The sequence below is a fragment of the Lagopus leucura genome, unplaced genomic scaffold, assembly GCF_019238085.1.
Source record: "Lagopus leucura isolate 7727_CA_CO unplaced genomic scaffold, USGS_WTPT01 Super-Scaffold_741, whole genome shotgun sequence".
NCBI lineage: Eukaryota > Metazoa > Chordata > Aves > Galliformes > Phasianidae > Lagopus > Lagopus leucura.
The window spans coordinates 9,663,708-9,679,039 of record NW_024962256.1 but is presented as its reverse complement, the minus strand read 5'-3'; the positions used below and the strand labels follow the sequence as shown (position 1 = coordinate 9,679,039).

Below are 15,332 nucleotides of genomic sequence, written 5' to 3'. Positions count from 1 at the left end.
GTAGCAATGTGAGGTGGAAGTTTTCTCCTACAAATAAGCTTGGGGGTATACCCAGTGAGCAAAATGCTTGACACAAATCTCTGTCTGAGAATGCTTTATGTGATACGAAACCTTCACTTCCAAGTAGGAGAAGTGATCTCTGTTGTAAACTTAATTTCTCTTTCTGGGCCTTAGAAAAGAAAGTATCTGATAACATATCCAGAAAACAATCCTGGCTCTCATTTCAGCTCTACAGTCAAGTCATTGTAATAGAAAATAGATTATACAGGAAAATATTACTTCAGAAAAACATGAGCCTCACAGGCTTAGCCCAGTACAAGTAGGCACCAACTTAATAAACCGTAGAGCTAGGGACAAAATTGGCATAATTTTGCTTTGGACTTGCAGGCATTTCAAAATAAAGAATGCATTCACCACTGGATAGCATGCTGCACAGACAGCTCCCAGCCTGTGCTGGAGATCACCCGTGCTGAGTGCTGGAATTCTCCTTCTCTTTGGATGCAGTTTCTCTGGCTGTTGGCACACACTCCACACACTGCAGGAGGGGCATGTTTTCCTGTGGGTACAACTGCACAAGGATTAGCACTGCTTTTGGTAGGCACTGCTGCTTGTTCCTCGGCCCCTTGGTGAGTTGTTTTCTCGCTCCTGGTGTGTGTGTGAGTGCAGAACAGCATTTGATGAGTGTTGCTAATGGTGAGATGGTTTGGGGGTGCTCAGGCTCACCAACTCAGCTTTCTCCTTCACAAGGCTGTAAACAGAGTTAGGTTGAAGGCTTGGGATAAGCTAAAGTTTTGCACTGGTAAAAATGGAGCCCACACCTGTGGAACAAAAGCCGTTTTGGGTGTGCAAGGCACAGCAATGGTTTGCATGTTGGCATCATTAATTTCATCTGCCAGGAATCACAGAATCATAGAATCACCAAGGTTGGAAACGACCACCAGTATCATCCAGTCCAACCATCCACCTGCCACCAACAGAACACATCCTTAGGGGCTGAAAGTCATTGCAATGTAAAGTGATGACAGTTACAATATTCTGAGGATTTATCTTACACCCAAATATTTTCCTGTGTACATGTGTGCAAACCAATAGTTGCTTCTCCAAATGTACTCAGCTGGTCAGATAGGAGAGGGTAAGATTTGCTTGGAGTTTTGTTACTTAGGATCTGAGATTGGCCATGTCAGTGTAATGCTTTTTGTGAGAGGGCTGATTTACTAGGAAAACAGCGCAGGAAAGCAGGGATAAAATTTCTGGCAGCTCTTTCTGGAGGAATCCATTCCCAATACATCTTTCACAGTACAAACTTCATGGCCAAAAATACCCCATCTTGCTTCTTCTGCAGAGATGTTTGCTCCTTTGACTTCGGGGGCAGAAATGCCTGTGTGCTTAATGGGTGGCTGATTGTCTTTCCAGGAGCACTGACTGGTCTCTTGTTCACTGGCAGAGCATGGGGTTGTTCCATAGGGTTATATCTCATACATCTTCAGCCTGTGTAGTTTATTTCTCAGTGTGCTTCTTGCTGAGCAGGGCTGTGGGTTGGATGCTGGGGAGATGTCCTCCTCGTGTTCCCCTGCTGCCATCCCCATTGCACAGCACCAGGCAGTGGGGCTGTGAGGTCCCAGCATTCCCAATTTGCAAACTTCTTAATAAAGGACAATTAGAAAAGCGGTGCCACAAATTAAATGCAAGAAGGACACCACAACATAAGAAAAATTAGGATAAAATAAGGCACTGGAATATACTGCAGGTAGAGAAAGTCAGTATAGGGATGAAAATACTTCCCACACTGCTTTGACATACCTTCCACAGAGATCAAAAATGACAGCAATCCCTTCCCCAGGTCCTTGCTCAGAGAGGAGCCCACACTGCTTGCTGAGCAGTGCTGTCTGCCTGCTGGTAGGGGCATGATGTGAGTTTGCCTCTGGAAGTGAAACTTGCTTCCCAACTGAGCTAACTGGGAGTGTTTGGGGAGGTCCTGTTTTTTCCTCTTACAGTCTGTTTGGTTACGACAGACCTGCCAAAAGCAGCACGCCAAATGAAAACACATTTCTATGTTGGAAATAAAAAGCATTCTAATTTTTTTAATTTTTTTTTTTTTTTTATCAGGCATCTTATCCTAGTTCTCCTTGGCTCCTTCCCAAAGCTGTAGGAGGTAGAATTACTTACTATCCATTTGAGATGACCCACAGAACAAGATAATGAGGTGTATCATCTCTCTGGCAGCTGCAGAATGATTAAAAAAAGAGCAGAAACGGCACAAATGTGCTCACAGAACACACAATTACATAAAACTAGTAAATAGGAAAAGTAGAATAAAGTGCTTGAGGTTCACGTTGTGTAGATAGGAGTAGGAAAGAGATTCCCTAATTGGAGAGAGTTTTTTAGGAACTGGTCACAGTGATCTATTTGTGGGCTTTGTTCTGACTACTTTTACCTTCTGTGGTATCCTACAATGGCTAGAGGGTCATTAACATAGAATGATAGGAAGATCCTCATGCAAACGCACATTACACGTAGCTATGTGTGGTTCTAGAGTAACTACAGGTCTGCATGTTGCTTTAGAAACCCCAAATAGGAAATGACAGTGTCTGTTAGATGTGTTTTAGCTTCATCTTCTCGCTTGGGCTGTCTGATAAAACACTATCTAACATGCTTGAAAAGGAGAAGCTTTTGCAGTTCATGAAGCTGTTCCTGAGAAACGTGGAGATTTCCCATTTTTTCGTGCTTTCTAGAGCTTCTGGTTCCCTAAAAGAAGGGAGGTCCTCGCATCTCCTTCTGGGATGACATGATGAGTGCTAGGTGGGATGGGGCCCTGGATCTGGTGTGAGACTCAGTGGTTGGCAGCACTGCCCACAGTGGGGGTCGGAACTGGATGATCTTTGAGGTCCCTTCCAACCCAAGTAATGATATGGCTCTATGATTTAGTAAAGTTTGTGATCAAACTTGAGTTGGACTCAGTGATCCTTATGAGTCCCTTCCAACTCAGGATATTGTATGTCTCTCATGGGATTGGTGTCTTCCTGAACTCAATCCCATGCTTATCTGGTAGTGGTGTCTGAGGGCCAGTTCACTCAGCAATCATTTCAATGAATTATAACGTGTAACTGTGGCCAGGGAGTTCAAACAACACAACAACAACAAACACACACATACTGGGAACAGCTTTTACAACCAGGATATCCTCTGAAGCTGTGTCACTGCAGAATGTGGCTGAATGACAGGTTGGGATCTGGGGGGATGGAACGATGAGGAAAGGATGCTCTGCTCCGTGGATCCATGCTGAGTTTAAGGTTTGTCATGGCAGCAAGGCAGTGACAACAGAGCAGCCTGCCCTGAGCACCTGTGCTGTCTTCAGCCCTGCAGTGATGTCCCAGAGAGGGAATTCCCCATTATTCTGCAATCTGATTTACAGAGAGATTCACCACACATTAGATCCACGTGGGTTCTTTGTGACTAATGTTATTGCAGTGAATACCAGAGGCACTGGTAATGAATGCCCACTTACTGCAAAGTGTCACCAAGTATATACTTAACTTGTAATGCTACTGGGAGCACATATATAATTTTTGTGTTTGTTATTATGGAAAAAGATAACTTTGAGGGCTCGTTGGTCTAAATTTAATTATGTAATGGCATAAGCTAAACTGCATGAAAGATATATAATTATGGGCTGGCTGTTCCATTTAATACTATTAGCTGATGTTCCAAAACCAACATTTGCTTCTATTTGTTTTAGTTCTGAGATTTCACTCTCTGTGTTTGTGAGCTGAAGCAAGTAGAAGTTTTGCATCAGGATGTAACAATCAGAGAATCACTCTTCCATTCCTAAAAAATATGAGATTAGGAGCTAATTGATTTCACTCTGCCAGGATGCATACCTCAGTACTTTTTAATGATTTATCTCTGATTTCCCATTAGAAACACTTCTTTCTTTAAAAACATCCAAAAATACACTGTCCTTCTCATTTACTGCCCCAGCGTTTATGATGATGGATGTTGCATTGTTTTGTGGCTAGACAGGAATGCTAAAAATATATGACTTCATAATTTTGGTCTGAGTTGAATACTGTCCTCTTGTGAGACGTGTAAAAATCTGTGGGATTCTTTTCCTTTTGTTTTCAGGGAGACACTGAAATCTGTAGCAATGGATCAAAGAGTTTGTTCTCCGAGTCTGGTCTGGAGTCAGAAAAAACTTATTTAGCAAGATGTTGTATTTAAAGGGTTTGTAGCACAGGAAACCATCCTGCTCCCAGTCTGCTCTGTCTGATACAAGGATCCAGGCTGGATGTGGCTCTGGGCAGCCTGGTCTGGTGGTTGGCAATCCAGCACATAGCAGGGGGGTTGAAACTAGATGATCATTGTGGTCCTTTTCAACCCAGGCCATTCTGTGATTCTATGATCCCACTGCAGAGCCGACACTTCTCACTGCGACTGCTAAAATGAGTAGCAAAGCTTAAAACGATGCTTCTTGCACCATGGAAAAAGCAGGGAGCTGTCTGGCTCCTCTGGGAGAGGACGCAGGGTGCCAAAGATGCAAGGCTACATCCCTCTGCTTTGGGCTTTGTGGAGTATGGTCACCACAGCCCGCAATGGTGCTGGGCAGGAACGTGGCAGCACCCCAAGGACACGCAGTGCTTTGGGGCTGCACCGCCACACCGGAGCCTGGCTCTGATTCATGGAGATGAGAGGAGGGACACGCGGAGGCTCTGCGGCTGAGGGGGGCTGCTCTCAGAGCTCTGTGTTTGCATGACCGAGGGTTTATGCTACAGGAAAAGAATGTAACGAGGGAGAGCATGAGGTTTGGGTCTTTGTGTTTTAACTGCCGAAGAATTCAGGGGGTTGCTGTTGCTGTGGTGAAGGTCCTGTATTCTTGGAGCGGTGGGTTTCTTTGTTTGCCCTTGCATGAGCTCCTCATGGCTTTTTCACCCTTGGCCCTGTTACAGCAGGCTGCAACAGGCTGTGTAGTTTCCCTGTAAAGCTATAGAGAGCTTAATCAGCACTACAGCTGACTCTCCTCCCCTGCTTTACTGGAGGGAAGAAGCTATTTTTCAACACGGTATTGCAGAGGAATGGGAAAGGGCAGGAGGGTGATGTGCTCATGCCCCAGCCTCTGTCCCTCCTGTGATACTTGAATATCAATCCCATTATGGCTTTAGTTGGAAGGGACCTTAAAGCTCATCCACTTCCCACGCCTGCTGTGGGCTGGCTGCCCAGCTCAGGCTGCACAGAACCCATCTGTGGCCATGAGCACCTCCAGGGGTGGACACCACAGCTCTGGGCAGCAGTGTCAGCACCTCACTGACCTCCAAGTGAAAAATTTCCACCTGGCATTTAACCTGAATCTCCCTTCTTTTCATTTAAATCCATTCTCCTGTGCCCAATTGCTGTCAGACTGTGTAGGGTACTGGTCCCCATCCTGCTTGTAAGCTCTTTTCAAGTACTGGAAGGCGGCTATGAGGTCTCCACAGAGCCTCCACTTACCCAGGTTGAACACTCCCAGCTCCCTCGGCCTTTCTCCATAGAAGGATATAATTTTATAATGCTTTATCATTCAGGCAAGGTGAGACATGGTTTAGTGTCTTTGTTATCTAAAAAGAAATGTACTTGAAAACCTTTCAGCTCAGGGGCTCTGCAGTGAATGATGTGATGCAGTGGCACAGCTGTCCTGGGAGCAGGGGGATCACCGACCTGGAGGTGTTCCAGAGCCATGGGGATGTGGCACTGAGGGATGTGGGCAGTGAGCATGGTGGGGCGGACTGGGGTTGGGGTTGGGGATCTGAGAGGTCTTTTCTAGCCTTAATGATTCTGTGATTCTATGAATTCAGCGTTACAATCTGTCCATGGGATGCAACCATCCTTGGCTCCCTACAAGGGCTCTGCTCCTTCCAGTGCTCCCAAGGACATCTCATAAAGAAGCAAGCTCCACTCAACCAAACTCAACTTTGTAAGCATTTCTTGCACATGTGCAACCAAGGAGACTCTGCGTGGAATTAGGGACACCAGCTGGGTGCTGGAGATTGGGGTATGGGGCAGTGATAGCAGTGGGGTACTGGGGTGGTTCTGCCTCTGCTCAGAGGTCAGAGCAATGGTGGGTGAATTCAGCATCATGGGACTTTTGGGACAGGACGTGGACAAGGCTGTGAGCAAAGCAGGGAGCTGCAAAGGGGAAGGAAGGGAGGGGCATATCTATTGATAGCACAGGGGTAAGCTTGCTGAGCTTGCACTGCATATCATGGGCTTAACACCTCGCTTCAGGCACTCTGCACAGCCTGAGGCCTCATGACAGCCCTGCAGGGTGTGCACACTCAGTGAGATATGCAGAATGGAAACTTGCCCTCATAGACCAGGAAATCTAGAGAATGCAACTTCTCCCATCCAGATCCATGTAACAGAGCAAGTATTTCACCCCAGAGCCACAGAGTGGATGGATGCTATTCCTGGGAGTGTGCAGTGGGACAGGTCTGCAGCAGAGCTCTGTGGTGAAGGGTCATGCCATAACACGCTCCATCTCCGCCTGTTAATTACAGAGTGCTGCAATCTGCCCCTGCAGTCACTGTTCAGCAGGATCTAGATTCTGCAGAGAGTTAATGAAGTGAGGGAGGGCTGGAGACACAAAGTCTCAGCGGCTGGCGGGGGGACAAGCGGCTTTCAAAGGGAAAAGGAATTTTTGTTTTGTTTTGTTTTGTTTACAATATGAAGCAAAAACTTCAGCCTGGAGGCCCCAAAAATGCAGATCCCTGTGGCTAAGCCCAGGCAAGTCTTCGTGCCTTTTGGCACGTATGGGAACAGATAGGCTCGCATTTCTGGATAGCACTTGATACTGCAGTTACAGTGAGGTGTCCTGGATATCCAAAAGGAGATGAGTCTATAGCAGCAACTAACTCCTTCTCCAAACTCTTTCTGCCAATGGGAGTTGATGCTTCCTTCAGCGCACCTCCTGGTGTCTGCACTAATCCTCATGTTATGCTGTTTCCAGGGAAGTTATTCCGTACCTGTCTTTTCCATATGTCTCTCTTCTGAACTGACCTTTCCAGGGCCGTGTGAACAAGAGCTTCTGCATGAACGAGTAATTTGATGACCAGAGTCCAAGCAAACTGCCTGCATCCTGATACAGTCAGATGTGAGCTGTTAAAAATCAAGTGGACTTTTTACATGGATTCATTTTTCACATGTGGATGCAGGCTGAACATGAAGCTCCTCCGAGCTGCCCTTTCCAAGTGGCACAGCAGCAGTGGGGAGGAAAAGGCCCTCTCAGATCCCCAAGTCCAACCCCAACCCATCCCTCTGTGCCCATCATCGTGTTGCTCAGTGCCACATCTCCACAGTTCCTGAATGCCTCCAGGGATGGTGACCCCATGCTCCCTGGGCAGCTTGTTTCAGTGCCTTTCAGAGACGAAATTGTTCCTGATATCCAACCAGGTGGAAGTGAAGGAGGAATAAAGGGAAACGATGCAGTTGGGAGTAGAAGCCTTAAGGCTGAGAGGCAACAGCTGCAGTGTGTGCCACCCTCTGCTTGTCCTAACAGAGGGAAATGGCTGTGAGTTTGGTGATGGGATGTAAAGTCAGAGCGAAAAGATCTCTGAGCTGTTCACACCCTGCTGCTACAGCGGGACAGCCCTAAGCCAGCAACGAGGGGAGTGCATGTGGGAAAGAATGGTTACACAGGGTTGAAGTGAAGGAAAAATAAATATGGTAAAGGAAAATACGTACAGTCAGGAAGACAAGGAGGGGGAAAAAAAAAAAAAAAAAGATGAAGAAAAGAAGAAAAATGTTTAAGCAGTAAAAAGACAAAGGTAAATAGGAGCTGGGAAGCGGCGCCCCCCCGGCGACGCTGAGAACAAAGCTGCAGGAGGCAGGGAGCGACCTGCTGGCGGGGGCTGTGCCCCTTTGAAGCAGCCCCACAACCTGGATGCAATTTTCATTTCCTGCAGGGAAACTCGCCCTTGTTCTTCGGAAGGGGATAAGCCAAGCCTCGTAAAACTAATTGTTGGAGGTGGTTTGACATGAGAAAGGAAAAGTCAAGGCTCAGCCTCTCCTGGGTGCAGAGCGGTGAAGCAGGGGCACTGCAGGTTAATTTCACTTTTCCCTGTTGGGTTGGTTTTGTTTTGTGTTTTACAGAAGGGTTCTGAGAAGGCTGTGAACATTACTGTTGTTCGCCAGAGCCATCACAGTTTGGTAGGGTTCCTTTCAGGCTGTTGCTCATCAAACATTTGGGGCCCTTTTGTGATGAACTATCAGCGTATCAACTCGAACCCCGTGAAATTAGTGCAGTAGGATGCAAGCAAGGGTTCCTTCCTTGTTATGATTTGGAGGAGGAACTGGATAATATCTGCTTCATTCATGCTGGTGAATGACCAAGATGTAATTGGCTCTGCGTTTCTCTGTTAGTGAATATTGGTATTCAAAATAAAGATACTGCCACTTCAGTGAAAAGCCATGTGGGATTACCAAAACTTCATTTAAAAGCCCTTGGTTCTCTCTGATAGTTTTTTGTTTTTTTTTTCTTTAAATGGAGGAAAAGGCTTTCAAAGCATAAGAATGACTTGGTGGCTTTCCTGCCACTTTTCTGCAAGTCTGTGCTGTATGGATGATGCATCTCCTTATAAGAGGGGCAGTGGAGATCGTTAGTTTCTACTGTAAGGGATGAAACCATGCTGAGCCTAGCTGCTAAAATGGAATTGATAATGGTGAAGCAGGGATCATTTTGCAGTTAGGGGCTTAAAGCTGTACATAAAATCACAGAATCACTAAACCTGGAAAAGATCCCCAAGTCCAACCCATGCCCGCTGCCCATGTCCCTACATGGAACGATAGGGCCATCAGGGTTGGAAAGACCTCTCAGATCTCCAATAACCCATACCATCATAGAAACACAGAATCATAGTCACAGAATGGCCTGGGTTGCAAAGGAGCACAGTGCTCATCCAGTTCCAGCCCCCTGCTGTGTGCAGGTCACCAACCAGCAGCCCAGGCTGCCCAGAGCCACATCCAGCCTGGCCTTGAATGCCTGCAGGGATGGGGCATCCACAGCCTCCTTGGGCAACCTGTTCCAGTGCCTCACCACCCTCTGGCTGAAAAACTTCCTCTTCATATCCAACCTGAACCTCCCATGCCCATTGTCCACATCCCTCAGTGCCACACCCCAATGGATCTGGAACATCTCCATCCCCCCCATTCCCTGGGCAGCTGTGCCAGAGCCTCATTGCTCTTTTGGAGAAGAAACTGTTCCTGTTATGTTCTTTATATCCAATCTGAACCCCTCTTTGTACCAGTTGTTTAACGTAGAAGGAATACTGGATCAACAGGCAGAAATCAACATCAACGCCCAAACCTCGAGAAAACTGACCCAAAAATAAAACTGCACTATAAAGTTCCGTGTTGGTCTGCAGGACTGGGAACTTTCTGCTCCTCTGCAGCAGCATGCAGTGTGTGGGCACTCCGTGTGCTTTGGTGGCACACCAAGGATTAGATGATCCCCGTTATATTTTGCTCCCAGTTGGTAACGATCATGTGAAGGAGGAAGATTTGAACAAATGTATCTGGCAGCTCTGCGTGTGTGTTGCTGGGTACTTAAAGCACAGCGCTGGGGGAACGGGGGAAGCCGGGCAGCTGCGGTGCGGTGCGGGGGGGCGGTGCCAGCAGCGTGCGGGGCTCAGCTGTTCGGTGCGGGGAGCGCAGCCCAGCCTGGCCGGGAGGTTCGTTTGGTCAACAGAATTAGCCTTGCCAAAAAAAAAATATAAATAAATAAATAGAGAGAGGGGGACTCTTTAAACGGAGGAAAAAAAAAAAAAAAAAAAAAAAAAAAAAAAAAAAAGCACCAAACTTTTTTTTTTTTTTTTTTTTTTTTTCCTAAGAAAGCAGAGCCCAACTCATCAACGGCTGATGCAGGAGCAGGAGGGGTTTGGAGTTAACTGCATGCAGGAAATCTCTCACATCCTGAGTCCCGGCTCGCTCCTCTCTGTAACTGTATATGATGGGGCTGTTCTCCAGCCCCAGCTGATGAAAGTTTGTCTCCCTCAGTCCAGGCTAAGATGTCAAAGCGTCTCCGTGCGGAGCGGCAGCGCTCCCCCGCTCCGCGCCCCTCCGTGCTGCTGCTGAGCCTCAGCGCGCTGCTCCTAGCATCACCCCGAGCGCGAGGTAAGTCCCCGAGATCCGCAGGCGGACGTGGGGAGGGTTTGCAGCCCTTCCTCAGCCCCAGCTCCATTTCCAGGCGCCGCTCCCCGTCCCGGAGCCCCGCGGTGCCGGGCGCTGTGCGTGCGGAACTCCCGCGTTGCCCCCCCCCCCCCCCCCCCCAACTTCGCTCCCCGTTCCGCTCCCCGGGCCCCGGGCAGGGGGTGGGGAAAGGCAGAACAGCGAACGGGTTTGGGTTCGGTGCTTCCCAGCCCAGCGCCGGGGCAGGAGCTGCCCTACTGGTGGGATTTGGCTTCATCCCGTGTGAGCACGGCCGGGAGCGGGGCTGCGGCTGCTGGGAGACCTGCGTGGGTCGCAGCCCCGTCCTCCTCCTGCCGTTCAGCCGCAGCTGACAGTGCAGATTTCTTGTGGCAGAGAGAAGGGGAGAGATCCTCTCGTAAATGCACGGAGCAGCGCTCAGCTGTGCGTGGGTCTCTGAGTGTTGCTCCAAACTTGTTCTTTGTAACTTTAAGCTCTGTAAATGTTTGGTTGTCTCCACGTTTATGCACGGTGACTTTCCCCGGGACTGTGTTTGCTAGGGGAAGGATATGGGGATGCTTCAGCCTGAAATCCCAGGGTGGGCAGAGGAAGTTAATGCATTTAATTGATTACTTAAGATGAGAGGTGATGGCCTGATGCTGCTCCGGGAGGGTGTCAGGTCGGGTATTAGGAATAATTTCTTCTCCAAAAGAACAGTGAGGCATTGGAACAGCTGCCTGGGGAGCAGGGAGGTCATCATCCCTGGAGGTGCTCAGGGGCAGAGATGCGGCACTGAGGGATGTAGGCAGTGATGGGGATGGGCTAGGGTTGGGGATCCTAGAAGTCTTTTCTAATCTTCATGATTATGTGATTCTATGATTTATGTTATGGATTAACAGGATGAGAAGCTTTGCTTTGCCTTGGTGTGGAACTGAACTTCTGTTCAGCGCTTGTATTTCTCACCTTGCACCAAAGCAGTTTGCTGCAGGGTGCAGCTGGCTGTGTCCGGGAGATTTGGGGTGGGCTGCTTCATGTACTCACAACAATGGAGATATGAGCATACCCAAATGGGTGACCCTGCAGTGAAATTAAAGGGAAATTAAGGAGGTGGGTGGCTTGGGTCTAACGCTGAGATTGGATCTAGCACTGAGATGAGAGAGAGAAATGATGAGTGGTATGGAAACCCTATGACCTGCATTATGGGATTCTTAAAGAGCTGAGTTTCTAAGGTTGCATTTGCACTGATGCTCTCTGGGAAGTGTCCATCTGTTTCGTGTCCCGATGGCAGGTGTTGAGCAGCAGTGGTGTCCAATGACTGTTGCAGCTCAGCTGGATTTAGGCATCCTCTCCCTTCATAACTTTTCTTCTTTCTTTTTTTTTTTTTCCCCCTTGTGGAAGTAGAGAACTGCTTCAGCCTCACTGCCTTCTTGGTGGTAGAGGTGCTGAAAGCCATAGCCACCTGCTGGGCCCAGCAGGGCTGCCTGGTGACAAACAGTGCCCTTGGCTGTGCTGGCTCACATCCCCCTGGGCACCTGGCAACCCTGCACATCTGCTTCAGCTGCCCCGAACCCAGTGTTTGCACTGTGCAGTGCTGCCAGGATATCCCCCATCCCTTTTTTATCCTCCTTCTTCTGCCAACGTGGCACTCCTAGGCACTTTGCTAAGAGCAGCACCCCTGCGATGGTGATGGTTATATCCTTCGAGATGAGCCCAGACAAAGGACTGCTTCCCGGCCATTAAGCTGCTAATTATCTCTCTCTCTCGTTGCCTACACCTGCAAATCTTCAGACAAAAGATCTCCCCAACTTTGACCAGCACTTGCCTGGACTTGTCCTTTAGACAAAGGATTTCTTAACCCTTGACCAGGACTCCGTCCATCAGTGCTCCTCAGCAAGCTTGGAGACAAAGGTGCAAAAGAAGTCCCTTACAAATAGTGATAAGACAAGCGTCTCCCTTGTGAAATGCCTCCAAAATCAGTTTTGAGATGTGATTGTTGGAAAAGCAAGAGGCACGAGTCCCGTGGGGCTGCCCTGGTGGCCATTCCAATCTCGGATAGAAATTACTGGGTTACAGCTAGAAAAATTAGAGTAGCCTCGCCTTTCAGAGTGAATTCCTTTTCCAATTATTCCAGCTTCACAATTGTGTTTTCCAGCTGCCAAAATTGCCAGTTCGTGGTTATTGCCTCGAGTGTCCTCGTGGACAGCATGGAGAGCTAACTGCAGTGTTGGCCTCGGCAAAGCTGATTCTGCTTTGTTATCCTGATGGAGGGTATCTAGAAGGATAAGATCTAATCTCATAGGTTTAGTCAGATGCCTAAATTTCAATCTCTGTATAAGCTTTTGCAGAATCGAGGTCTTTGTGTATCTGCAGGCAGTGGAAGAGATGGTGTATGAAGGCAAACTGCACATCAGTGCATGTTGGGAAGCCTCCTAAATCTCTTTAAGGTATTGGGTATTAGCTGGCAGAGCAGCGGGAAAAGAGAAAATCCTAAAATTGCAATCCAAAATTCTTTACCTTCCATTAAAATAACTTTTCTGCCAGATTTCTTGTATTTTTGCTGCTGATCTCAACCGCGTTGACCGTAGCAGGAACAAATTACAGAGGTATCTTTCCCTGTCTCTCACTTCAGGGCTGATCTCTCCCACATACTTTGAGCTCATTTCAAACGCTGTCTTTTTTCACACTGTCCAAAGCGTGTGCGGCAGATATTTATGGTCTGTGTATAATCACCTCCTTGTCTGACGATTATCCCTATCTGCTCCCCTGCAGACAGCCTGGCACGGACTGCCCTGCCCGCAGGGCTCCGTAGATCCCTGCCAAAATACACCAGCTGAGGACATTATGCCCACTCTTCCCATCGTGTTCGCATCATTAGCTCTCTGCTCCCTGGCGAGCCGCCGGCTTGCTGCTGATGTTTTCTCACCTCTTGCTTTCCTTGAGATTTTTGGGAAGGTCGCCATCCAGACGCATCGAGCATCCCCAACCTCACGGCTCCATTTTGGGCTGCTTTCCATGTTTATCTGTTGCTTCCACTGTCAGCTGCCAGCGATGCTTTTGATCATGAAATTCTGTTTTTAAAAAACTGAATTCATGTGAGAGCCGATTTGGTCCTCCAACCAGCCTTGGTCAGACCTCTCACATCCTAATCCTGACAGATTTATCACTGTGCTCTTAACACATCTCACGCTGCCAGTGCACTTTCCCAGAGCCCAGCTGGGTTTCCTTTTGTCAGTATTCAAGTGCACAACATTTTACAGTGCCCATGGCCTAAGTCACACCTGCAGAGGCTGCTCTTAGCCCCTGTATACAGGGCAACTCTATGGCAAACTGAAACACGTGGCTTGGATTGGTGTGCTGTAGGGCTGCTGCTGGTTCTGGAGAGAATAGCGCAGTACAGAGGACAATCCCTGTTGTTTCTGGAGGAACAAAACACAGCAGCAGAGCTGGACTAGGTGAGAAGCTGTGGGTGCCCCATCCCTGGAGGAGTTCAAGGCCAGGCTGGATGGGACCTTGGCTGGCCTGATCTGCTGGGGGGCAACTCTGCCCGTTGCTGGAGGGTTGGAATTGGGTGATCTCTGAGGTTCCTTCCAACCCAAGCCATCTGATGGTCTTGGGTTCCTGCCAAGCCAAAGGCTTCTGTGATTTTCTGGGCTGTATTAAATCCATACCCTTTGATAAAAGGATCACATAATAACAGAGGAGAAGTGGGGTTTTTCAGTAGAATCCTGATCCTGGAGGCTTTGTTTATCCCCAGGGTGATTTTGGTGACCATCAGAAGGAACTGGTGATGTTTGTAACTCTGACCAGTCTTATATCTATCACTGTCGTCATCTCAAAATAATGCTTTTATGCCTTTTTTTGGTATTTTATTTTCTTACCTGCATTTTTATGCGTGTGATTGTCTTTCATGGTGTGTCAGCTGGCAAAGTTACTATTAGGAGATCCATTACTGAGCTGAGTGCTAACATTATCAGGAGAAGCCTTGTCTAATTATGATATTAAACTGCAGAGTCACCTTAATGTCTGTGAATTCACACCTGGCTCCAGGCAGCGGTACAGCAGTACCACAAATACTGGAGGTGCACGTAGGGTTTGAGTTAGCAATATGCAGCCAAAGTACACGCAAAGCTTCTTCTTAAGGAAGAGACATAAAATCTTGTTATTTGACTGTTGTATAAGCTGTGAAGAGCATGCATTCTCCTATTGGTAGTGGCATGACTTAGGCAGCCCTACGGACACATAACACCCACTAACTTGGGGCATGTGCCCCCAGGCATTTGGGCTCCTTGGATTTTTCATTCTTGCACTGATATTTACCTGTCTTTTTTGCTGCTGGACAATCTTTTTCCCCTTTCACTAGCAGTGGGAGAGGCCTAATGTTGCTTGCTGAAAAGAATATGCTCAGCATTGGGTATTTAGTGTCACTCAGGAGTTCAAGAACGCATTGATACCAAATGTTGTGTTGGCATTTGGTGCTTCAGAAGTGACCTGACCAGCTGCATCACCTAATCAGAAATGCTTATTCCTCTATTAAATCCCTTTGTGTTGCTTAATTAATAGTTTTGGGGTTTTTTTATGCTGCATATAAACGCCGCTGCTGTTGCTAACAAGATGAGAAGTGTTGGGTTGGAGTGGGTCATCTGCCACGTGATGGATGTCACAAAGTCATCAGTTGCATGAACATGTTCTTTAACAAGTTTATTCTGCAATTTTTGTTAAAAGAAGCAGTGTTGGTGCTTACGAATCCAGTGTAGTAGCATTTGTCAGATAAGTAAACTGAAAAACTTTCTGACAGTGGTGAAAGTTGACTGTTTTCTTGCTTCTGCATGTTTTCTAATTTTGAAAATAGATGATTAGGAGAAAGTGATAGACTTCATGCATGACAGATATTTCCTGAATACATCAGAACATGAACACTACCAAATTCAAGTGTTATGGGGTTTTGTTTTGATATAGTCACATAAAAAAAGAAAATTACTTCTGAGCTTCATCGTAATGCTCCATTAAATGCGGTGAGCACATAGGCATGGCCACACGTGGAGCTGGGCATCAGCAGTATCTGCATCTGGCAGTGCTGTCTGTATGCACCAATGCATTTTGTCATGGGCTGAAGAGCCTCAGTTCCATCAGCAGAGGAGGGCAATTCAGCCCAGAGATAAATGGGCTGCATGGATCTGGCTCCT

At 47.6% G+C, this 15,332-nt stretch overlaps 1 protein-coding gene across 1 annotated transcript in view; it reads left to right on the top strand.

The window, feature by feature from the left end:
* Positions 1–9,916: 9,916 nt before the first annotated feature.
* Positions 9,917–15,332, top strand: part of ADAM12 (ADAM metallopeptidase domain 12) — a 167,805-nt gene continuing 162,389 nt past the window's right edge. Inside the window, exon 1 of the mRNA XM_042863889.1 lies at positions 9,917–10,137. Coding sequence (XP_042719823.1) covers positions 10,032–10,137 — 106 coding nt within the window. The 5' untranslated portion in view covers positions 9,917–10,031. The remainder of the gene's footprint in view (positions 10,138–15,332) is intronic.